This window comes from Neomonachus schauinslandi, chromosome 3 (assembly GCF_002201575.2).
Source record: "Neomonachus schauinslandi chromosome 3, ASM220157v2, whole genome shotgun sequence".
In the NCBI taxonomy this organism is placed as follows: Eukaryota; Metazoa; Chordata; class Mammalia; order Carnivora; family Phocidae; genus Neomonachus; species Neomonachus schauinslandi.
In genome coordinates, this window is record NC_058405.1 from 117,857,804 (window position 1) to 117,883,229 (window position 25,426).

The 25,426-nt window shown below is 36.6% G+C and overlaps 1 protein-coding gene across 2 annotated transcripts in view; it reads left to right on the forward strand.

Annotated features, from left to right (window-relative positions):
- GALNT13 (polypeptide N-acetylgalactosaminyltransferase 13) overlaps positions 1 to 25,426 on the forward strand; it is a 547,381-nt gene that overhangs the window by 482,886 nt on the left and 39,069 nt on the right. For both annotated transcript variants that reach the window (XM_021702903.1, XM_021702904.1), the window contains exon 10: positions 9,257 to 9,396. In XM_021702903.1, coding sequence (XP_021558578.1) covers positions 9,257 to 9,396 — 140 coding nt within the window. The remainder of the gene's footprint in view (positions 1 to 9,256; positions 9,397 to 25,426) is intronic.

Here is a 25,426-nt window from a genome sequence, read left to right on the forward strand (position 1 = left end):
CGAATAAGCACAATGACACTCTAAGGAAGGTGCTGGTATTGTGCCCACTTAATAGAGGAAAGAGCTGAGGCCCTGTGAGGTCCATATATTGCCCAATATTACCCATCTAGTATGTGGCAGAGCAGAATTCACACCCAGGCAGTGAGAACCAGTCTGTAAGTGCACTGGTGTGTTCTTAATTTCCTTTAATCATACCTGCATATAATCAGAATTCTTTCCCTTTGCTGCATAAATAGAGATATTTAAATGCTATGGAAGTCATTCCTTTTGAGAAAAATTATGTACCCTATGTTTACGTTGTTAGACTAGATAATCAAGAATTGACTATGTGTACTTAATATTTCTTTTGAGTTAACATGTTCGATAATATAATCTCAGACATTGTTTGAGTTAATAAGATGGGATTGCCAATTCACATTAGTTTTTCTGGGCTGTGTTAGTTTTTTTCCTTCATAACTCATAATTCAAAAACGTAATTAGATTTCCTTGTTGGCTTTGCAGACAAGAATGCTGACTAAATATAGACTAGGAAGATGCACTTTAATAAATACTAATAATGTTAATGAGACCAACTAGCATTTTGGAAACAAATTTTGCATAAACTTACTTTCTCCCCCCATATATATATGTATATAGTATATATATAGTAGGTTCAGGACAGAAGAGGGAAATATATATATATAACTTTTAATAAGTATAAAGTAGTAATTCTAAGTCATGAAAGCAAATTATATAGTAATTTCTTATAAACACGTATATGTGAGACAAAGAGAGAATGAGATGGAAAGCCCCAGAGGAAAAAGAGAGTATGTACCAGACAGTCGTGAAACTAATATCTAAAGAATGTCCATTGGTGTCAGGTAATGTTCTCGGGACTGAACGTAAACACATCAACAAATATGTGTTTGTATTTCATACCATTTTCTTGGTTTAATTAAAATCTTAAGATAGAAACTGGCTAATGAAAAAAATTAAACAGTATATTTATTTATTTATTATTTATAAATTTATTAATTAAAAAAATTTGGGGGGCGTCTGGGTGGCTCTGTTGGGAATCCCATCCCAATACACCACATTTAAATTAAAACCCCGTTTAAGAAGTTCACAGGGATCATAGCAGGAAGCCTGGCTGGAGAGGGCGTGCCTGCAGGAGAATGCTGGGACTGCACCCCGGAGGGGCCTGCAGGTGTCTGTGTATCTAGGCTGGGGTTCACAGGAGGGACATGGCATCTGCCAGCTCTTTTGTTCTTGGAGTAGTCTCCCAAGGATCCCTGCCCCTCCAACACAGGCTTTGAGATTATAAATAAATCTCCCTCCTGTTTACACCAGGCATTTTTCAACCTGTTGCTTCTATGCTGTATCTCAGCCTGCTGATTTTTTCTAAAGTTGCAGGTGTTAAGCCCTGCTGATTATAAGAACTTGTGAAATTAGGCCCCTCTCTTTTTCAAAGCCAAATGTTATGGGGCTTCGGCTTCCCTTTGTGAGTTGCCCATGCCCGGAGTGCCCAGGGTGAGGGTCTGTTTCTTTCCCCTCTCTGTCCCCATGTCTTCCCTCTCTCCTCTGTGCAGTCCTGAGGGTCCATTTAGCTCCCGACTGCCTCTCTGACCTTCCTACCCTCTTTGATGTGGCCTCTTCTCTACATTTAGCTGCGGAGAGTCTGTTCTGCCATTCTTCAGGTTGCTTTCCGGGTTATTTACAGGAATGTGGCTGTTACCTAGTTGTATTCTTGTGATAAGATGAGCTTAGCATCCTTGTACTTGGCCATCTTCCCTGAAAGTCACTAGTAATCAGTTTTAAATAGTAATGTGATAACATTTATCTCCACATAATAAAAAGTGGTAAACTAAAGGATAAATTAAAATAGTCAGTGTTCTGGAAGGAAAATTAGCTTCTTACACCATAAGACAGTGTGTGAATTTGAACAATTTTCTGAAAAGCACGTTAGTAATATATATTTTTTTAAAGTCTTGAAATCAGCATATAATTTATGAAAATACATTGCTTTTAAAAATTATCTTAATGAAACAATCAAGGGCAAAATAAAAAATATACAAAGATGTTCATTGATTTTAAAGTCCAAAATTAGTAACAACTTGAATGTCCAAATATAGGACATTGGTTAAATAAGTTATTACCAATTTGTAAAATAGAACAACACAGAGGCATTAAAAACAAAGTTACAGAAGAGTTTAGAGAACTTGAAAAGTGTTCATGACATACTGTCTTAGGGGAAAAGTATCTTATAGTTATCCATAAATAGAAGTCTAGAAAAATCATTACCATAAGGTAAATATAGTCATATTACAAGTGATTTTTATTTTACTTTTCATAGTTGTTAATGTTTTAGAATTCAGCAATGAATACATATTTTTCAAATAATTGTAAGAAGTTTTTAGAAGACCAATATACAAATTGTATGCAAATTTTTCCTTACTCCTGGGGATAAAAAAAATTGCATACAAGTACAGCAGTAGTACTTTTATTGGTTCAAAATCTCCTTTGGATTTTCCATAGAATATATGAGTTATAGAGCAGATGACTACATATTCTGGCTATTCTAGCTTCTGAAAGATGGTAAACACTGCCTTAACATCCTTACTTGGAATTTTTTTCCTAGCAGTTACAGATTTTATACTCCATTTGCTTTAACTGATACTAAATTGACCTTTATTTTTAAAGGCCATTGCAAAGATTCACTTTTCTTATTTCCCATATTCTCATTGATCAGGGATCAAGCAGTTGAATATGAGACTTTTATTGGCAAATTGAACTGAAGTTTGAGGCAATTACCTAGAAACTTCAGCCTCAAGATCTGCCCAAACTTTTGACTATGGGATCAGGCAGACTTAAATATATTGACAAGTTGTCTAATACTTGCAGCTTCTATGTAATATACCTTTCAGTAGAAGCTATGATCTTTGTACCATTCATTATCTCATTTTTATTCCATTAAAATAAAATTGCAGTAATAATAGGAAATGATAAATTCAACAGATAATCACTGTATGTTATTAGCTGGCATGTGCCATCAGCCTGTTAATGTAATTCTGTCCAGTAACTCCTAATGAGTGGTTATGAGCATGGGTAATTTGTGTGCATTTCAAGAATGGAAAAAAATTAAAATGGTGATTTAAAAGAATAGTTTAAAATTAGAAAAATATATGAAGTAATCTGCTAAACCTCTGACACAATATAGTTTTTAGATATTCTAGACTACAACAATCTCGAGGTGGCTTTAAAATGATTTTTTATTATTACTTCTCTTGAGGAGAAAGAAAATGCAGATCCATATCCATAAAGCTCCTGATGATAAATTTTCAAAGTAAATAACAAAATAAAGAAGGTGATTTTCTCTTAATAGGGAATTTTGAAAATATATTAAAAAATTCTGAGCTGAGACTATGTATAATGGTCTACTATAATATACAAGTATATTATTAATATATCATTGTATATAAAAACATTGATTAGCTGCATAGTTTTAATTGTGCTTAAGGAAAAAATAGATTCTTTTTAAAGATTTATTTATTTATTTTAGAGAGAGAGAGAGAGAGAGCATGCATGCACACGAGTGGGGGGAGGGGTAGAGGGAGAGAATCTTCAAGCAGACTCTCTGATGAGTGAGGAGCCCTGAGGTGGGGCTCAATTCAAGGAACCATGAGATCATGACTTGAGCCAAAATCAGGAGTCAGACGCTTAACCAACTGAACCACCCAGGTGCCTTAAAATAGGAGAATTTTTAAAAGTTTTTTCCTCTCTTTTTTTTTTAGTAGCAAAGGGAATGTGCTGTTTTTATTTTTCTCAGTTTTTTTGGCTTCATATATAGTTTATTTTATTATAATGTCAATATAATAAAAATTATTTATATTTTTAGTAACATTTTTCTATGTTCTAATACAGACCTAGTTGTTTCAATATATGTATTTTGACAATTAGATATACCATTGATCTACTTAAGCATTCCTGATTAAAGGAAATCATTTCCCCTTTTCTCTGCATTAAGCTATGCTGCATTATGTATTTTTATACAGAAAACTCTAAGCTTTTGTTGGTCTATAATCAGGCTATGCTGTCATCAGGACCTTGATTATGGGGAACCAGAACCACAGGCCTCTTAGCTATCTACTAAGGAAGAACTTAACTGAAATTATTATGATCTTCAATCTATCGTCTATTTAAAAATTTAATACATGATTATTCTACATATATAAATTTAATACTACCTTGAAGTAGATTTTTAAATGATGACTAGAGGACAGGTTATTAAATAAAATATAACAAACCTGTATGTGTTATCATTTACTTACTAATCACACCTGCAAACTGGGAGTTAATTAAAATACTCTTTTTAACTTATTCTGAAGCTTTATTTAATTGTCAGAGTTTTCTCAGGGTTTGTGCAAGTCCTACTGAAAGACTTACCTTAAAAACTTGCAACTTTTATAAGTTGCCTTTGAAAAAAAATAATAACACATTAAGATTCATTCTGTTGCAACATTCCTCCCTCACCCCAGTCTATTTTTGTCATAGCATGTATCACCTTCTGATGTATTACTGTACATGTCTCCCTCCTCTAGGATGTAAACTCCATAGAGGAAGATTTTTTTTTTAAGATTTTATTTGTTTGACAGAGAGAGACACAGCGAGAGAGGGAACACAAGCAGAGGGAGCGGGAGAGGGAGAAGCAGGCTTCCCGCCGAGCAGGGAGCCCGATGCAGGGCTCGATCCCAGGACCCTGGGATCATGACCTGAGCCGAATGCAGACATTTAATGACTGAGCCACCCAGGTGCCCTGAGGAGGATATATTTAATTTGTTTTGTTCACTGATATATCCCAAGTGCCTAGAAAATGTGCCTTGTATATAGTTGGAACACAATAAATATCTGCTGACTTAATCTTGTCTTGGCCTCTGCTCTGTATTTTTGTCTTTTCTTCACTTTCTCTTCCCATCTGTTTACCTCAGTCCTGTATTGGTGTCATTGTCTTAGGCATTCTCTGTATGGTAGCCTCCAAAGCTCCAGGTTTAAGTCATCTTTACAGCTAGCAACTAGAGAGGAAATAGAGCTTCAACTTCCTAATAGTCCTAGGAAATTCTCAGAATATATATTTTTATTAAGCTAGCTGGTTCATAGGCTCATTCCTGAGCCAATCATTATGATGGGTTATGTGTAGGATGGAAAAATGGAATGCTTTGATTGTCTTGGGTGTTACTTGAATGTAGTAAAGGACAACTCACGGAAGTTCCTGGTTAATACCATTCTAGACAGGAAAAAGGACAAGTACAAAGACATGAATTGGGAATGAACTTGGCATGTTTGAAGAAAACTAAAGAAAAAGGGGTGCCTGGGTGGCTCAGTCAGTTAAGCGTCTGACTCTTGGTTTTGGCTCAGGTCATGATCTCACAGGTCGTGAGAATGAGCCCCGCTTTGGACTCCGTGCTCAGCAGGGAGTCTGCTTGAAGATTCTCTCCCTCTGCCCTTCCCTCCACACATGCATGCATGCTCTCTCTCTCTCTCTCTCTAAATAAATAAATAAATCATTAAAAAAAAGGCAAAGAAAAAAACAAAAAAGCCAGTGTGGCCACAATGAAGTGATTATAGATGATTAGGTCATAGAGATAATCAAGAATCATTTCATGAAGGATCTTAGGCAATGGTTAAGATATTGTCAATTATTCCTAGCACAATGAAAAATTCATTAGACGCTTTGGAGCAGGATAGTGACATGACTTTCTTTGTATTTCAAATATATTGTCCAGGGAACAGGCAATAGCCAATAAAGGATAGATGGAGAAATGTAAGATGTCAGGGGGAACTAGTTAGAAGTCTATTACAATATTAGTTTAGTCAAGAGATGAGAGATTATGCAACCAGGATGGCAAAGGGGATGTTTGAGGGACTGAGGATGTATCAAACAAATAGGAATTGCTAATGAGCTGAATATGTGAGTGTGAGAGAAAGATACTTACTCTTATATTGTTGCCCTGAGAAAATGGGTGGATTTTTGTGGTAGTTGCCGAAATGGAGAACCTCGGAGAAGGATGAAGTTGGAAAATCAAGAGGACAGTTTTGGACATGTCAAATTTGAGATGCCTATTTAAGATCCCAGTAAAATTGTTGGGTAAACAATTGGATGAGCTATTTTGGAGAGGTTTGGGTTGTAGATAACAGTTTGGAAAACAAGTGAGAGTGTATTTCAAGCCATGGAAATGAATAATTCGGGCTCTACTTCATGGTCTTTCCATGACACAGGCTAACAAAGGCTTCACCATCTTGAACATCTTGAAGCCATACCAGCTGTGGTACAAGGCCTCCTCAGTCCCTGTAGTAATGGAAAAAAGAACCAGAGGGTCTCATACCAGGTCTTCTGGTCTTTAAGACAAGACTACTAGGGATTTACCCAAAGGATACAAAGATACTGATTCGAAGGGACACATGCATCCTGATGTTTACAGCAGCATTATCAACAATAGGTAAATTATGGAAAGAGCCCAAATGCCCATCAACTGATAAATGGATAAAGAAGAAGTGGTATGCATATACAATGGAATATTATTCAGCCATAAAAAAAAATGAAATCTTGCCAATTGCAATGACTTGGATGGAGCTGGGGAGTATAATGCTAAGCAAAATAAGTCAGTCAGTGAAAGACAAATACCATATGATTTCACTCTTATGTGGCATTTAAGAAACAAAACAAATGAGCAAAGGAAAAAAAAAGAAACAGAGACAAACCAAGAAACAGACTCTTTAACTATAGAGAACACACTGATGGTTATATGTAAGTGATGCATCACTAAATTCTACTCCTGAAACCAATAGTACACTATATGTTAACTAACTAGAATTTAAATAAAAACCATCAGTGTGTTCTCTGTAGTTAAGAGTCTGTTTCTTGGTTTCTCTCTCTTTTCTTTGCTCATTTGTTTCTTAAATTCTTGTTTCTTAAATTGGACCAACTGTTCGAGAGGGTTCCTTTTTCTCCACATCCTCACCAACACTTGTTTCTTGTGTTTTTAATTTCCACCATTCTGACAGGTGTGATGTAATATCTCATTGTAGTTTTGATTTGCATTTCCCTGATGATAAGTGACAATGAGCACCTTTTCATGTGTCTGTTGGCCATCTGTATATCTTCCTTGGAGAAATATCTGTTCATGTCTTCTGCCTTAATTTTTGAGTGTTGAGTTTTATAAGTTCTTTATGTATTTTGGATACTAACCCTCATAGTGTCTCACTTCTATGTTGGAAAATATAGCAATAGAGGGAAAAAACATCCTCACCAAAATATCAAGATAAGTCCACAGTATTTTTATGCTTTTCGAACAGTAATTAAAGTAATTATCTAGGACTAAGACAAAACTCATGTTGTAGTGGCAATGCCAAGGGGCAGCTTAGGGGTGATAGAGTAGGCAGGTTTTAGCTTTTCTCAATAGTGTCTGTCATTTTATACCAACCAAATCTTTGCCAAATCTGATGTGGGCAATTAATATTTTCTCTTATCTAATGTAAAATATATGCAAATGAATCTTTAAACTCCTTTCCAATCAGAAAACTGCTCATAAAAGCCTCCTAGGAAAAAATTCTGGAGCCAGGACTATTACATTTTAATGATGAAAAAGGAAAGATCCTGATATATAAATAAGCTATCTCAATTACATTTGCCCACCTCAAAAATGAAACAGAACAGTAAAACTGATTGTCGAATTAAGTCCTCTGAAGCTACAGTGCCCCTTTTTTTTTCTGGGTCCAATGTAATCTCTTTATATGATTTTCAAGACTATTTATTAGATCACTGCAATTGATATAGCACTTAACACAAAGAGAAATTCTTGTAGTGATCTATTTTGTAAATATTTTCCAGCTTCTTCTTTTGAAGGTTGCACTCCAGATTGCAAGTTCTGAATACGATTATTTTGAAAGCAAATATTTATGTGCTTAAAAAGCCCAAAGACCTTTTTGTTTTCTCTTCAAACACCAGCTAGAAAAATCAATATGGTCTTTTAGAAGGAAATGGTTTGGCTGCTGAGCCAATCATTATGATCATCAGGATGCTTTCTAACAACACTAAAGCATTTAATTTTGGAAAAACAAAAACTAAGAAGAATTTTTAAGTAACAGTGAGGAAATGGGGAAACTAAGAGGTGATGAGAGCTTCAAGAGTGTTGCCACTTTTCAATACATTGACTCAAATAATGGCATTAGTTACAGACATCTGCATTGTCTAAACAATTATTCATTGTTTTATAGAATGATTGTTAGGTTTTGCTGTTTGGCTGGGATAGAATATACTAAATACTGGGCCTTTTTTTTTTTTTTTCCTGTGCCCAATTCTGATTGCTTACTCATCTTAAAGAAACATGTTAAACACAGACTTGTCAAAAATAATCTAAGAAAGGCAATCTTCTCACAGTTATTTAGTCATTTCAGTCAAATCATTTTTAATATTGATAGTAGTGAGCAAATCACATCACCATGGTATTTTTATATAAAAATTAGTAGCATTGTTGTTTAATTCTCAACTAGCCAGCATCATTTTATGATCATCAATGGAAATATTCCTTTTAACTTCATATATTCTCCTATTATATGAATTGAAATTAAGTAATTTTAATGTACACATGTGAGTATAAGCCATTTCCTTATTTTAGCTTACTTATTTACTAACTTGCTTATCCAAGAATTTGAGGTGGCTCATATTAACTCATAAAATAATACAGGAAAAAAATAAAGAAAAAATCAGGTTTGTGGTAAACCTAGATAGAGTAAAAGTTCAAGAAGAAGAGAGAAAGTTAGAACACATAAGTGTTCATTGTGAGGATCATATTTATATAAATTTATCATGAAATCTACGATGGTGAATAAAAGACCCTAGGAAAATCTGAGGATTAGAATGTTTATTAAAGAGAAACAGCCACATTATCACACAGCTCAGTTAAGCTTTGATTATGAGATGCTAAATTAATACCAATTTACACTTATTTGATTAATTATTCCATCTAAGAAGTATAAGTACTTAGTGATAAATATTTGCATTTGAAAAGCCATAGCCAAAGGAAAAGCTGTTTTTTATATCTATTTCATGTACTAATTGTTGCTAGTAAGAAAATCAGTGTAGTAGCAGCTGCATATGCAATTGAATTTGATGGAATTAGAATAGAGGGGGAAAAAAGCTGACAGCAAAGTAAACAGAGCGAAACCATACTAAATCGAAAATAGCACAAACTGATTTGTGTGTTTCTCTGAAAAATTCCAGGTGTTGTCAAAGTGGATTATGGAGATGTGTCAGTCAGAAAAACACTAAGAGAAAATCTGAAGTGTAAGCCCTTTTCTTGGTACCTTGAAAACATCTATCCGGACTCCCAGATCCCAAGACGTTATTACTCACTTGGTGAGGTATGCATTATTTATTTTGGTTAAGTTATAAATATATTTTGCAAATGGAGCAATTTCTAAGAAGCTCAATATTTTTTATGTTATGAATAAAATGCTTTCGGGTTTTTAAATAGATCTATTTTAAATAACTTCTCAAGTCATTTATGGTCTCAAGGACCATAAAGGTCTTTATCATTGAGATTTGCAAAAGTAAGGGGATAGTTTAAGACTAAATAGTATTTTCTTGTTTCTTTACCAACAGTTCAGAAACTTTTTGGTCATATGGACTTTACACTCTTAAAATTTACTGTGAACCCCAAGAGCTTTGGTTTAGGTGGGTTAAAACTATTAATATTTAATGTATTGAAACTAAACCTGAGAACTGTAAAACCCATTTATTAATTCATTAAAAACAATGTTATCCATTACATGTTAATATAAGTAATGCATGTTTAAAAATAAATATATTTTCCAAAGCAAAATCAAATAGCAAGATTAGCATCAATTATATTTTTGTAAATTGCATTACTGTCTGGCCTAATAGAAGTTAACTAGAGTCTGTTTTGGTATTCAGTCTACTGTAATAGCACACACCATGTAGCCTCTGAGAGACTCCTTGTACTTCATGAGAAGTGTAAGTGAAAACTGCAAGGAATAGCTTAGTGTTAAAATAGTGTTGACTTTGTAGGCCCATTGAAAACCATTGATCCTCTACCATTGTTTTCCAAAATATCTATTTTTAAAATTTTTTTTATTTAAATTCAGTTGATTAACATAAAATGTGTTACTGGTTTCAGAGGTAGAGGTCAGTGATTCATCAGTCTTATTATATAATACCCAGTGCTCATCATATCATGTGCCCTCCTTAATATGTTTCCCAAAATATCTATTATCTGTAAAAATACATAGGTGGCTTCATTATGACTATATAAACATATTCATAATATATATTCAGTTGCTCAAAATAAGAGCCATTCCTTTATGAATTGTATGTCCCAAATTGGTAATTTCCCCCTTAATAAGGATCAGTTTTGGGAATCAAAACTAATTTAATATTGGTTGTAATTAAAGCATTTTGACAGAAATGATACAATGCACTTGGAAAATATTTACTGATTAAGTTTGTCCTTAGGTTGAAACTGCCATTTTCTTAGGTCATAATAGTAGAATATCTGAAAATGTGTAGAGTACAATCTAGCACTTTTTCGGTTCATTTGCCAAAAATAACGCTCTATAACTTATCCACTCTGTCACTTTAATCCATAAACATAATTTATTTATGATTAACTAGAAAATAATTGAAGCAAAAAATACTGAGACCGAGTGGACCCCACAGAAGTGTTTTTTAAAGGCTGTTTTTCTGTGTCCACGTCCCTGCTCTAGTTGTCAAATCCCCTCTTCCTTACTAGCCATGTAATATCTCTTTATAGAATCTTTCAGTTTACATATATTCAACCTTAATCTGAATAATGTAGTGCAAAGATTTGCGTGTAGTAACAGTGAATGTATGACTTTCTTTTTTTTTTTTAAGATTTATTTTGGAGAGAAATAGCATGGGGGAGGGGCAGAAGGAAAGGGACAGTGGGAGAAAGAAGCAGACTCCCCGCTGATCCCAAAGCCCAGCATGGGGCTCGATCTCAAGACCCTGAGATTATGACCTGAGCCGAAATCGGAGTTGGCTGCTTAATTGACTGAGCCACCCAGGCGCCCCTGTACAATTTTCTAAGTTTGACTCTAGTTACTTAATAGTCCTGTGCCTCAGGGTTTTATTTTTGTTTGTCTGTTTGCTTTTATTAAGGGGGAGGGTTGTTGCCATTGTTTTCAAATAATGTGACATTTCTATTTAAGCACTAATGTTACAGGGATTTATATTCGATACATACATTATATGAATCCTTTTTAAACTAGAACACTCTTTACATGCTAGTTATTATGATCTAGTGCTTCTGAGATCCCCAATATCTAATACTTTCATTTCTTTACTGAAAAGTGTTTGAACAGTTGTGAACCCGACTTGTACCCTAAGAAGAAGGGCATGTTTCTTTTCTTGTCATAGAATGTTGCTCCTGCTGCAGTCAGGGGACCCAGCTGATGAGTGAACATTGATTACTTTTTCTAAAAGGAGGTATAACCAGGGCCTATAATGAAACAGATATGAGTAAGGTGGACTTTTTAGAAATTTTCTGGGGCCTCCGGAGTGACTCCTGAGAAGAACTCTGAAACAGAACCTAGATGTTTACTTCTGTGTTAAAAATCCAATTTTGTGGTTTCCTGCACTACATCAAGGAAACCTAATTAACTGACTTCCCGAAAAAGTAAAAATACAGTGTGGGCAAATTCCTTTGTACAACCTACTGATTTTTAATTAGCTGCCTTCTGTGATAGATCAGGTGGCCATATTTTAATGTATAGAAATAGTTTGAAAGAAAGAGACTACCTTTCTGGGTTTTTGAAACATATCCAAGAAGAGACAGCTTGTTAGTATTAAAAAAATACCAGGCGGGCGCCTGGGTGGCTCAGTTGGTTAAGCGACTGCCTTCGGCTCAGGTCATGATCCTGGAGTCCCTGGATCGAGTCCCGCATCGGGCTCCCTGCTCGGCAGGGAGCCTGCTTCTCCCTCTGACCCTCCCCCCTCTCATGTGCTCTCTCTCTCTCTCATTCTCTCTGTCTCAAATAAATAAATAAAATCTTAAAAAAAAAAAAAAAATACCAGGCCTTGGAGGCAAGCAGAGGAAGGTTTAAATCCTGACCTCATAGCCTAAGACTTGAGTGGCTCTAGGTCTCCTCTCTTGTCCCTGTTGGCGGTGTGAAGATAATCATAAAGGGATATAGTGATGGAAGATCTAGAGCATTTAGCACAATGCCTGGCAAGAAGGAGTAGCAGCACCCGTAGAAATAGTTATTATAATTATTATAGCTACCATTTACTGATTTCTTATTAAGTCAAACATTATGCTAGATGCTTTATAACAATTATATTATTTAAAAATCTTAACTCCACGACTTGGGTTTTGTTATGATCCCAACTTAAAATGGAAACTGACATGTAGAAAGTTTATGTGATTCACCTATGGGTCATTGAGCTCGCTATTAAAGTCAGGATTCAAATAGATCTAAGTCTGACACTAATGCTCACTTTTTCTTTAAGCTAGAAAGACAAAATAGGTTGTATTATTATAGTTTATTCAAAATGCTTTTGTCACATAAGAGGTGAAGCTGGAACCTATATGTTACATGCTAAGGATGCAAAGTCAAATAAGCGAAGCCCTTTCCTCTTAAGCCATTCTACTGAAATGGGGGCAGGAGAGATGGCAAAAAAGAAACAAATAGTTAAGAAATTCAGAGAATTAGGGTCATCTGAGTGGCTCAATCAGTTAAGCATCCAACTCTTGATTTTGGCCCAGGTTACGATCTTGGGGTCGTGGGATCAAGCCCTGGGTTGGGCTCCGCACTCAGCGGGGAGACTGCTTGAGATTCTCTTTCCCTCTTCCTCCACTCCTCCCCGCACCCCACCCCCCCCATGCTCTCTCTCAAATAAATAAATAAATCTTTAAAAAAAATTCAGAGAAATAAAAGATGCCCTACATGAAGTATATAGTCATGCTATAAACTGCTGCTTCAAAACTCCTAATAAATTAAAAAAAAATCTGTGAGATGTGTTAAGTTTTAAACTTCATGGGATATTATTGTGCTGTAGTTTTCCACTTTAAAACCAGCCCTAAAGAGATGCAATCCAGCATCTGTTTCCATGGAAACAGAAGGACAAGTTTACCAAGCACTACTTCCGGATTTGATTTTGCATAGTCATGTATACATAATTTAAGATGGACATTTTGATAATGAGTTTGGGATGAACTGTTAATGGACAACAGACTTTTACTTAAAGCTTTTTCTTTCTTACTGCCTGCCATTAACCATTTTTAGAAGAAAGTAAAAAGCTATCTTTCCTTATATATGAGGGCTTTTTTTTTTTTTCAGATACTTAGAGCCTCAAAGTGGTATTAGGTGTCCAACCTACTTATCAAGACAACAAATTATTTCTTTGTGATACGTATATTTTTCATATGTACTCATCACTTAATTTAAAATGAAATTGGTAGGATTTAACAATTTACAACTTCCTTAAGTTTCAATGTTGTTCAAAGCCTATTATTTAATACTCCTGTGTATTGGTGAATATAAATTTTTCTCTGTCAATTTCTCTTTTTATAACTTTCTTAGCTGTATTGGAAGATGCAAATATGATATTCAGTTTCTCATTATCCTATATCATCACTATATAATCATTAGGAAAATTATTGATATCAGTATCTTACTTTGTTATGTTTGAATTTTATTCAGGTAATTGAAATATTCTTTAACCAGCCCATGAATTACATGCAATTTCCAATGGGAAGTTAAAAGCTGTGCAATTGCTTTGAACTAAAACCTTTAAGTAGCTTAATGAAGCATGTGCCTTTTAGGCTCAGTAAGCATATCATAATGGAATAAGGAAGTCAAGTTCTTTGCAGCATTAAATTCTTTAACTAGACCTTTAGCTTATATAGATTTAACATGTCAGGTTTTGATCTTGTAAATATAAAGGCAAATTCAAGTATGATAGGATTGAAAAACGGGATTCTAAAGTCATAATGCTTCAAATTTGGGGGCCTATGATAAGCCAGCATTTTGAGGAAAAAAAAATGTATTGTGAGCTATGTAGGGCAACAGGGAGAAGTGGATTTGTGTAACCAAGTGACTTAACTCTTGGGGCTTACAATTTACATTTGCTTACAATTTACATCTGGCTTCGAAGATGTTTAGGCATTAGTCTCTGCATTTCGGATTGCCTACTCAACCTCAGAACTCCTTTTTCCTTTTGTATCCTTTAACCGTAATAGCTAGTTAAGGTTCTGGTACATATTATTAGTACTGTATCCCATAAATGTTGTTAAAAAGCAAATTTATGTAACTAAAAATAGGCACTTGAAGCTGCTTGGCCGCAGGGATTAAGGGTACAATCTGTGACTGCCAAATGCAAATGCTAAAACGCTTAGAGATTTACCCTTGCTTGGTAATCAGATCTATTTATAGATTCACAGTCTTCCTGACCTTTCACTAGGATAACCAGTGAGGAAGCCTCGTTTTAGATGACTTACACTAATGGGAGCATTCCCTTTGCCCACAATTCTATTTCACAAACTCTTTGTGACCCAGTAGCTAATTTTCAACCTAGGACAACTGAACAGGCCTACGTACAGAAAAAAAAAAAAAAAGATGTTAATCTTCATCAGATCTTAACTTTAAAGACTGTTGGACTGTGTAGCCTACCTGTGAACAAAGTGAGTGAGTTTATCACCTGAAAAAAATATTTTTTACTTCACATTGCTGATACTTAGACTAGAACTAATTCTAATTTTATTACTCAGGTAGATATTGACACAAACAAAGATAACAAACTATATGCCCGTTGGGCATTTACTGAGTTCTCCCAGTATTCTTGTTTTTGTTATCCACCAAAATAAATGAAAATGTTCAATTTTCTATGTTCTTTACTTTGTTTATGTGTTGGACAGGGGTTAGTATATCATGTAATCAGAATTTTTAAATCTTGTAGTCATTAATCAGGGCATTCTGGTTTTTTATTATTTATTTATTTGTTTGTTGGTTTGTTTGTTTGTTTGAGGTGCCTGAGGGGGTGCTCAGAGGGAGGGAGAGAATCCTACGCAGACTCCATGCCCAGCACAGAACCCTACGCAGGGCTCAATCTCACATCCCTAGATCAAAACCCGAGCAGAAATCAAGAGTCAGATGCTTAACCAACTGAGCCACCCTGGGGCCCAAACAGGGCATTTTAAACCCAGGTCTACATAAGCAGTCAGCTTGGATTTGTTAAATATATAGATTTTGCACTCATCCTTCTGATTTATGCACAATTTGGTAAAGAGAAAATATACTTAAATGCATATTCACTAGAGCAATTATAATATGGAAACATTAACATTAAACTGGAATTCACTGCAAATGTGCCTATTTTCTTCTTTTCAAGTAAAGAGAAACCAAACAAGGTTGACATATGTAAAATAATGATGAGTAACATAATGTGCAATTGAAGGATAAGCATGTGTTGGAGTAAGTAAAGCAAAATAAAAGCTAGTTTAAGTTTAGATTATTATCCTTAGAATGGATTTTACATACTGGTTTTGAAATGCAAAGGTATGAGAGTGAGTGGGAGCATATACCTCTTTTTTAAAATTGAGAGTTATTGTGTCTTGCTGTTACAATCCAGCAGAGGGAGCAAAAGCTAATGAACAAACTATGTAAGTGGTAAGAACATTACCAACTATGCTGCTGAGTAGAAACATTTAGAAAAAGTCTTGCTGATTTCAAACACAAAAACATAAGTGGGAAAAATACTCTTTATGTCATTAAAAATTGTTTTCAAGCAATAAAAGATTATGTGTAAACAAAGGAATCTCAAAGCAGATAACAATTAAAGTTAAAACTATGCTGGCCCTATGCCACATATTCAAAGCTATACCATAACATAAAGAATGATTCAAAAGAATTTTCCAGATCTGAGAACTACCAGTGTGCTCTCCTTATGTGAATATAGGTCATAAAATAGAATCTGTAAGGAATTTCTAATGAATGAAGGTCATCAGTGTTTGTTTGCCTAGATTTTTCTCAGAATTAATGGCATGACCAAGTAATTGGTGTTGTCAGATAAGATTCATTTTTTTTTAACAAACATTCTATGACGTGCCAGGGTATTCTTGGAAAGGTTCTGATTTAAAAATCACACAAGATCATCCTAAATCAGATCATCCTTTCCATCTCAAAAGATAAGGTGCATAGATTAAAACTTTCTGTATGCCAACATCTTATAATTTGCAATAAGAATTGCTTGATGTGGATTGTCAGTACACATTAGTGACTATTTTTTTTAAAGCTTTCATTTATTCATTTGAGACACAGAGATACAGAGAGAGAGAGTGTGTATGTGCAGGAGCAGGGAGAGAGGCAGAGGGAGAGGGAGAAGCAGGCTCCTTGCTGAGCAGGGAGCCCGATGCGGGGCTCGATCCCAGGACCCTGGGATCACGACCTGAGCCGAAGGCAGACACTTAACCATCTGAGCCACCCAGGCGCCCCGACTATTTTATATTTTAAAGAGAATATAGCAGATTCCCATAGTGTTGGGTTCACTGACTTGAGAATAACCTGATGTACACTCACCTGCTTTCTAAGTGTGCATGGATTTTTTTAATCTGAGTATTATAGGTCTAGTGACATAAACCTTTTGATATTGTCTCTATCCAGATGAAGTGTCTCTTTTATTTATTTATTTTTTTTAGTTGGCTATTGATACTCCTGTTCCTGATATTCTGTGTCCCATCCTATTTGTGCCTAATGTCATCCTGGCCATAGCCAGAAATTATTTACATGACCTCAGCCCAACAGTGTGGCACTTAGCATCTAGTCTTCTTGACTTGGTCCCCTAGGTCTGATCCTAGCCTGCTTTCATGTTTCTTGTTCCATGTGTCTTCACCATTGTCTGAATGACCAATTGTAACTTTTACTCTGGTTAGCTACAACCCAGCCATTCCTTGCTCCTTCCACACCTCTTTTCTGACAAATACTGCCTGCCTATCTGGATGTCAGGATTATAATAACTTTCTTTTTTTTCTTTTTCTTTTTTTTTTTTACTTTCTCAAGATGCACTTTATTTTTTTAATTAATATATAATGTATTATTTGTTTCAGGGGTACAGGTCTGTGATTCATCAGTCTTACACAATTCACAGCACTCACCATAGTACATATGCTCCCCAATGTCCATCACCCAGCCACCCCATCCCTCCCACCTCCCTCCACTCCAGCAACCCTCAGTTTGTTTCCTGAGATTAAGAGTCTCTTATGGTGGGCGCCTGGGTGGCTCAGTCGTTGGGCGTCTGCCTTCGGCTCAGGTCATGATCCTGGGGTCCCGGGATCGAGTCCCACATCGGGCTCCCTGCTCCTCGGGAAGCCTGCTTCTCCCTCTCCCACTCCCCCTGCTTGTGTTCCTGCTCTCGCTGTCTCTCTCTGTCAAATAAATAAAATCTTTAAAAAAAAAAAAAAAAGAGTCTCTTATGGTTTGTCTCCCTCTCTGGTTTCGTCTTGTTTCATTTTTCCCTCCCTTCCCCTATGATCCTCTGTCTTGTTTCTCAAATTCCTCCTATCAGTGAGATCATATGATACTTGTCTTTCTCTGATTGACTTATTTTGCTTAGCATAATACCCTCTAGTTCCATCTACATCATTGCAAATGGCAAGATTTCATTTTTTGTTGGCTGCGTAATATTCCATTGTATATATATACCACATCTTCTTTATCCATTCATCTGTTGATGGACATCTGGGCTCTTTCCATAGTTTGGCTATTGTGGACATTGCTGCTATAAACATTGGGGTGCACGTACCCCTTCGGATCCCTACATTTGTATCTTTGGGGTAAATATCCAGTAGTGCAATTGCTGGATCATAGGGTAGCTCTGTTTTCAACTTTTTGAAGAACCTCCATACTGTTTTCCAGAGTGGCTGCACCAGCTTGCATTCCCACCAACAGTGTAGGAGGGTTCCCCTTTCTCCACATCCTCACCAACATCTGTCATTTCCAGACTTGTTAATTTTAGCCATTCTGACTGGTGTGAGATGGTATCTCATTGAGGTTTTGATTTGTAGTTCCCTGATGCCGAGTGATGTTGAGCACTTTTTCATGTGTCTGTTGGCCATCTGGATGTGTTCTTTGCAGAAATGTCTGTTCATGTCTTCTGCCCATTTCTTGATTGGATTATTTGTTCTTTGGGTATTGGGTTTGATAAGTTCTTTATAGATTTTGGATACTAGCCCTTTATCTGATATGTCATTTGCAAATATCTTCTCCCATTCTGTCACTTGTCTTTTGGTTTTGTTGACTGATTCCTTTGCTGTGCAAGAGCTTTTCATCTTTAAAGATTTTTTTTTTTTTTTTTTTTGAGACAGAGAGAATGAGAGAGACAGAGAGCACATGAGAGGGGATAGGGTCAGAGGACGAAGCAGACTCCCCGCCGAGCAGGGAGCCCGATGCGGGACTCGATCCAGGGACTCCAGGATCATGACCTGAGCCGAAGGCAGTCGCTTAACCAACTGAGCCACCCAGGCGCCCAAGAGCTTTTCATCTTGATGAAATCCCAAAAGTTCATTTTTGCCCTTGCTTCCCTTGCCTTTGGTGATGTTCCTAGGAAGAAGTTGTTGCAGCTGAGGTTGAAGAGGTTGCTGCCTGTGTTCTCCTCAAGGATTTTGATGGATTCCTGTCTCACACTGAGGTCTTTCATCCATTTTGAGTCTATTTTTGGGTGTGGTGTAAGGAAATGGTCCAGTTTCATTCTTCTGCATGCGGCTGTCCAATTTTCCCAACACCATTTGTTGAAGAGACTCTTTTTTCCATTGGACATTCTTTCTTGAGCTGTCGAAGATTAGTTGACCATAGAGTTGAGGGTCCCTTTCTGGGCTCTCTATTCTGTTCCATTGATCTATGTGTCTGTTTTTGTGCCAGTACCATACCGTCTTGATGACGACAGCTTTGTAATAGAGCTGGAAGTCCGGAATTGTGATGCCGCCAGCTTTGCTTTTCTTTTTCAACATTCCTCTGGCTATTCGGGGTTTTTTCTGGTTACATACAAATTTTAGGATTATTTGTTCCATTTCTTTGAAAAAAGTTGATGATATTTTGATAGGGATTGCATTAAATGTGTAGATTGCTCTAGGTAGCATAGACATTTTCACAATATTTGTTCTTCCAATCGATGAGCATGGAACATTTTTCCATTTCTTTGTGTCTTCCTCAATTTCTGTCATGAGTATTCTATAGTTTTCTGAGTACAGATCCTTTGCCTCTTTGGTTAGATTTATTCCTAGGTATTCTTAAGGTTTGGGGTGCAATTGTAAATGGGATGGACTCCTTAATTTCTCTTTCTTCTGTCTTGTTGTTGGATGTCCACTATCACCACTGCTGTTCAACATAGTACTAGAAGTCCTAGCCTCAACCATCAGACAACAAAAAGAAATAAAAGGCATCCGAATTGGCAAAGAAGAAGTGAAACTCTCACTTTTTGCAGATGATATGATACTTTATGTGGAAAACCCAAAAGTCTCCACCCCAAAACTGCTAGAACTCATACAGGAATTCAGTAAAGTGGCAGGATATAAAATCAATGCACAGAAATCAGTTGCATTCCTATACGCCAACAACAAGACAGAAGAAATAACTTTCAATTCCTTATTTGGGCAAATTATTTAAATTCATTTTGTCTTAATGTTTTCATTTATGAAATGGGGGTAATAGGTTGGTTGTAAATATTAAATTACCTTTTACACATGAGTGCTTGGAACAGCACAGAGCACGTACAATTATGATTGCTAATTATTATTATTGGTGGTGGTGGTAATGGTAGTCACCCCATCTCATTCTTACAGCTGTACTAAGCCACTGACTCCTATTTGTTTTTAGTCCAGATCCCAAGTCTAGCCAACATCACCAAATTTGACTTGAGTTTCTATTTTGTATCTTCTTAGCCCCTGCTATATCCTAAGGGACAGAATATTACATGTCCAGAAATTATCAAGCCACTTTGTATCTTCTTAGCCCCTGCTATATCCTAAAGGACAAAATAGTACATGTCCAGAAATTATCAAACCACTTTGTGGAATAGTTAGAACATATCCAAAATAGCATAAGATTCTTTTCATGAAGTCCCCCAAATCAGTCCATCTTGGAAATCCAAAAAAATAGCGGCAACAGTGACATAGTTAAAACAACAACAACAAAAGATCCAGGATAGCAAAACCAAAAATTGATGGAAAACACTGACCACACAATTAGGTGGCAGGTATTCTCACAAATCCCAAAATATGAGCTGTCAATTTCATGACCATGTGATACTCCATGGAAGGAAAGCAAAGGAAAGTGATGCGATGGCTGATGGAAATGAGACCCAGGTAATACCCAAATTGCCAACAGATACTCATGAGAAATTGCTTCAGGCCAATTCGAGAATAGTAGCTGATACTGAGAGAAGTGTTTTCATACAATCCAATTTGTAAGTCAGTGAAAAGTACCCTTTCTAATGTTTGAAAGGCCTGAGCACCCTGAGTCCTGTGAATTATTTAACTCACTAGCTGAAGTTCCTTCTTAGGAGAAACTTCAAGGAGTAAAGCCCAACTGAGGAGAGACAATAAGGACAAAGGAAATGGAAAGTCCAGATGAAAATAGGAGCAATGAACAGAACCCAGAGATCTTAAAGAATAGAAGAGAATTTCTTTTCAACTCTTCAGAAAAGTGCAGGAATAGGAGAGCTAGACTTGTAAAGTTAGAAGTGGTCTCCTGTGTAAACCTTCCCTGTTAGGGACAGCTGGAAACCTTTGCTCTTCATCGTCCCCACTAGGTACTGAAGGAATCAGCTTTACTATGAAAACCTCCTTCTCTTTCCACCAGTATCCAGAATTTTCAGACTGATTCACAAAACAGCTAAGCCTCCAGCTAGCAAATACTCCATCTGTTCTCTTGATACAGGAGGTTTCAACCCTGAATATACACTCAAATCATTTGCAGCGCTTTAAGTCGTCTTCTGGTCCTACTCCAGACCATTTGTATCATAATCTATGAGGGTGAGGCCAAGCAGAAGTATATTCTAAAAGCTTTCCAAGTGGGAACCACTGAAAAAGAAGTTACTTTAAAAAGGAAAAGTAACTGTAATTGTAATGTCACCATTTAACATCAAGACGCTGCCCACCTCCCTCCAGAATGTTAGTTGCTAAATTTGCTGCACATTAGAATTACCTGGGGAGGGGCGCCTGGGTGGCTCAGTTGGTTAGGCATCTGCCTTCAGCTCAGGTCACGATTCCAAGGTCAAGGGATGGAGCTCCGCATTGGGCTCCCTGCTCAGCGGGAAGCCTGCTTCTCCCTCTCCCACTCCCCGTCTCCCTGCTTGTGCTCTCACTCTCTCAAAAAATTAAAATCTTAAAAAAGAAAGAAAGAAAGAAAGAAATACCTGGGGAAGAATTTAAAACCCCGATGGCCAAGTCACACCCTGTGGGACTTGGGAACCGGACAACAGGATAAGTTTAAAGATGCCAGATGATTCCCAAAAAAGAAAAGAAAGAAATGGTCTCCTGATCAAACCCTCTCTCTTAAAAGATCAGGAGACTTGGACTATGCAATAATAAGAACAGCAGCAATAGTAGAAGAGGATGGCCACAGTAAGAATAAAGAGAATAAGGAGGAGAATGATCTCTCTACAAACAATGCAAGGACACCAAAGCTTTATGCTCATAGACGGGAAAAGTGTAACCTAATATTTCAAAGCAAGCTAAAAGAAATTGTAGAATGATAAAATGTAGAAAAGAACACTATAAATCAAATTTAGAAATACCTCTGAAATAAGGGCCAGAAATGCAGTAAAGATTTAGAAATTAAAGAATGAATTCATTTAGAAACAAAGGCTAAATTTGAAATATCATGTGAATTAGTAATTCCAAAACCCCCAATAATCCCACTTTTAATAGAAGGTGACATATAGAGAGATAAGCAACAAGATCCAAAATAATAGGATTTCCTGGTGGGAAAAACCAAAGCAATAAAACAAAATGAACATTAATACTTATAATTTTTTTTAAAGATTTTATTTATTTATTTGAGAGAGAGAGAATGAGAGACAGAGAGCAGGAGAGGGAGGAGGGTCAGAGGGAGAAGCAGACTCCCTGCTGAGCAGGGAGCCTGATGTGGGACTCCATCCTGGGACTCCAGGATCATGACCTGAGCCGAAGGCAGTCGCTTAACCAACTGAGCATTTAAGAAAATGTGCCTGAAAGTAAAATTGAAACTACATATTGAAAAGGAACGCTATACATCTGGAAGAGTGATCCAAATGAACAATATTAAGATTCATTGTGGTAAATCTATTGAACTTTTAAATAAAAAAGAAAAAAAATCAGTTTGGCATTCAGGCAAGTAGACATTTGTAAAAAAGAATAAGATAAAGAAAACCAGATTATCATCAGACTTTTCAAAAGCAACTATTCATGCTGGAAGCATAACATTTTAAAGATACTCAAGGAAATAGATTGTGAGCCAAGGACTTCAGATATACCAAATTGATTTTCAAATATAAAGGCCACAGATGTATTTATCAACATGCAAGAACTCAGAATATTGTTCCCAGTAAATGGAAACATCATTTGTACATTTGCTCAAGCAAAACCTTGGAATGCTTCTTGATGTCTTTTTTTTCCTCTTATAGCTCATATCCAATTCAATTGCTAGTCTTACTTGGTTCTACCTTAAAAAAATCCCAAATTTGGGACATCTGGGTGGCTCAGTTGGCTGAGCATCAAACTCTTGGTTTTGGCTCAGGTCATGATCTTAGGGTCCTGAGATCAGGTCCCAACTCCCCCCCCCCACCCCCGCCCCAGGCTCCAGTTCCTGGCTCTGGGCTCCATGCAAGTCTACCTGGGATTCTTTCCTTCCGCACCGCCCTCCCTTTCTGCCTCTCCTCCCACAAGCACTTGTGCTGTCTCTCTCTATAGTAAATAAATAAATAAATAAATAAATAAATAAATAAATAAATAAATCTTAAAGAAAAAAAAATCCCACATTTGACCTGTCCACCTCTATTGCTATCCTACTATTCCCAGCAGCCACCATCTCTAGCTGGCGTGACTGCAAGAGTCCCCTTAAGTGTTTCTCTGCTTCCATTCCCGCCTCCTTCTAATCTGTTCTCTGCACAGCAGCCAGAGTAAGCTATTAATAGGTCATCCTCATGCTTAGAAATTATGATTTCCTACATGATTTAGTCTTAGATACCTCTCTCCTCTGCCCCTTGTTCACTGCACCCTGGCCACATTGCTAGCTTGTTACTTCAATCAGTTTTCTCAGCTGCAGAGAGCATCCATTGGCTATTCCCCCTCTCTGGAACGCCCTTCCATACACATGGAAATCTGGCTGCTCTCTCACTTTACAAGGTATCTTTTCAAGTATCATTTTCTCTGGATGGCCTTTCTTAATCCGCTATCTAAAATAGGATAGTACTGGGCACCTGGGTGGCTCAGTTGGTTAAGCGACTGCCTTCGGCTCAGGTCATGATCCTGGAGTCCCGGGATCGAGTCCCGCACCGGGCTCCCTGCTCGGCAGGGGGTCTGCTTCTCCCTCTGCCCTCTTCCCTCTCGTGCTCTCTGTCTCCCATTCTCTCTCTCTCGAATAAATAAATAAAATCTTTAAAAAAAAATAAATAAAATAAAATAAAATAAAATAGGATAGTACTCCTTCCATTACTTTTTCTACCGTTACTATGCTTTATAGTTCTTCACAGAAGTTCTTGATCTTCTGACATATTATGAATGCATTTGTGTATTGCACTCTTCTCTTCTAAAATATAAGCTCCATGGTGGAATGGACTAGGTTTACTCTGTTCACTTCAGTATCCTCAGCACCTGAAATGGTGTCTAGCATGAAGTATACCACCTCTCAGTAATATTTGTTGAGTGAATGAGTGCATTCATAAGAGAGGTTACAGACCAAGTATATCCATTATAAAAAATAGATCAATAATAAGTTGTTACTGGGGACAAAATACTTTGGAAGCATTCTTGAGTTCTGTGCTTAATTTGTCAAAAAGTAGGATGATATGAATCTATCATATGTCCCTTTAAAATGCTTCTGTCAGAGTAATGTACTGGCCTGAATATGGCTTTGAATCTTCTGTCATCCACCAAAGATTCAAAATTTTATAAATGACTCAGACTGTAGCCCCTGTAATTATTAACTAGTATCTATCCAAGTACCATGGATCTAGCAGAGGTCCTTTGAATCAGATTGCATAGCTTACATGTAAAGGTGAATTAATCATTTTGTGAGATATTTATTCCCCAAAGTATTATAGTATTATACTGTTCCATACTTTTTTAAGATAATAAATAACAATACATCATTTAATTATTTTTCAAGAAGTTTGCCTTTTATTAAATGTTAGCAAGAAAAGTTGATATAAAGGACTTAAAAATAAACTTGCATGTTATATGTTGATTAGATTATGTAAAACATAAACAGACTGATATACTACATCATATATCAATTGTTACCTTTCTCAATCCTGTCCTAGCTATAGGTTCCGAAAAATCTTTAACCTTTGCATTTAGGCTCAGTATCCTCCAGTGCCTGAATAATCAACCTACATCAGATAACCTAAACTTACCAGTATGGAACTTGAACATGATTTTTCTTCTTGAAGCTTGTATCTTTTCTCTTTATTTTTTAAAATATTTATTTATTTTAGAAATTGAGAAAGAGAAGAATGCACAAGTGGGGGGGGGCGTGGTCAGAGGAAGGGGAGAGGGGAAGCACGCTCCTTGCTGAGTAGGACACGGGGCTCCATCCAGGACCTGAGCTGGAACCAAGAATCTGAAGCTTAACCTACTGAGCCACTCAGGCACCCCTCCTCTCTCTTTGATATTCATTGTGTGTTCTGTCCTTTCTAATGGGTTGCGGCTCAGATTTCTCTATGAAAGCATCTATAATCCTGCTCTCAATCTCAAGGCATTGGAACAGGGCTTGACTGCTTAGCTCTTTCCAACGCTTGCAAAGTATGAATTCCAATCCCTACTGGTCTCAATTGCTGACTGGGGCCTTAATGCAAATCACACCACTTTTCCCAATGCCAGGAGCCATTACTTGACTTTTGGATTCTGCATCACACAGAAAAGTGATTCATATAAACCTAATCTATTCTCTTTAGAAGTTTTTGATCTTATTCATTTGCCAATATGAAGAAATATGTGCTTAAAGCATAGATAACTAAACAGATATATGCAAGTAATGTATGAGTAATGAACAGTAAAATATGCATGTTCTAATAAGAGTCAGAGATAAGAACTTTTCAGAAGCAGAGTGGACAAATATAAATACATACTTGGGGTTTCGACTAAGGGAAGAAATTAAAAACATTCCGTTTATTAGAAATGCCATCTTTAGTATTCATTTGTGCTTGATTTAGTAATTTTAG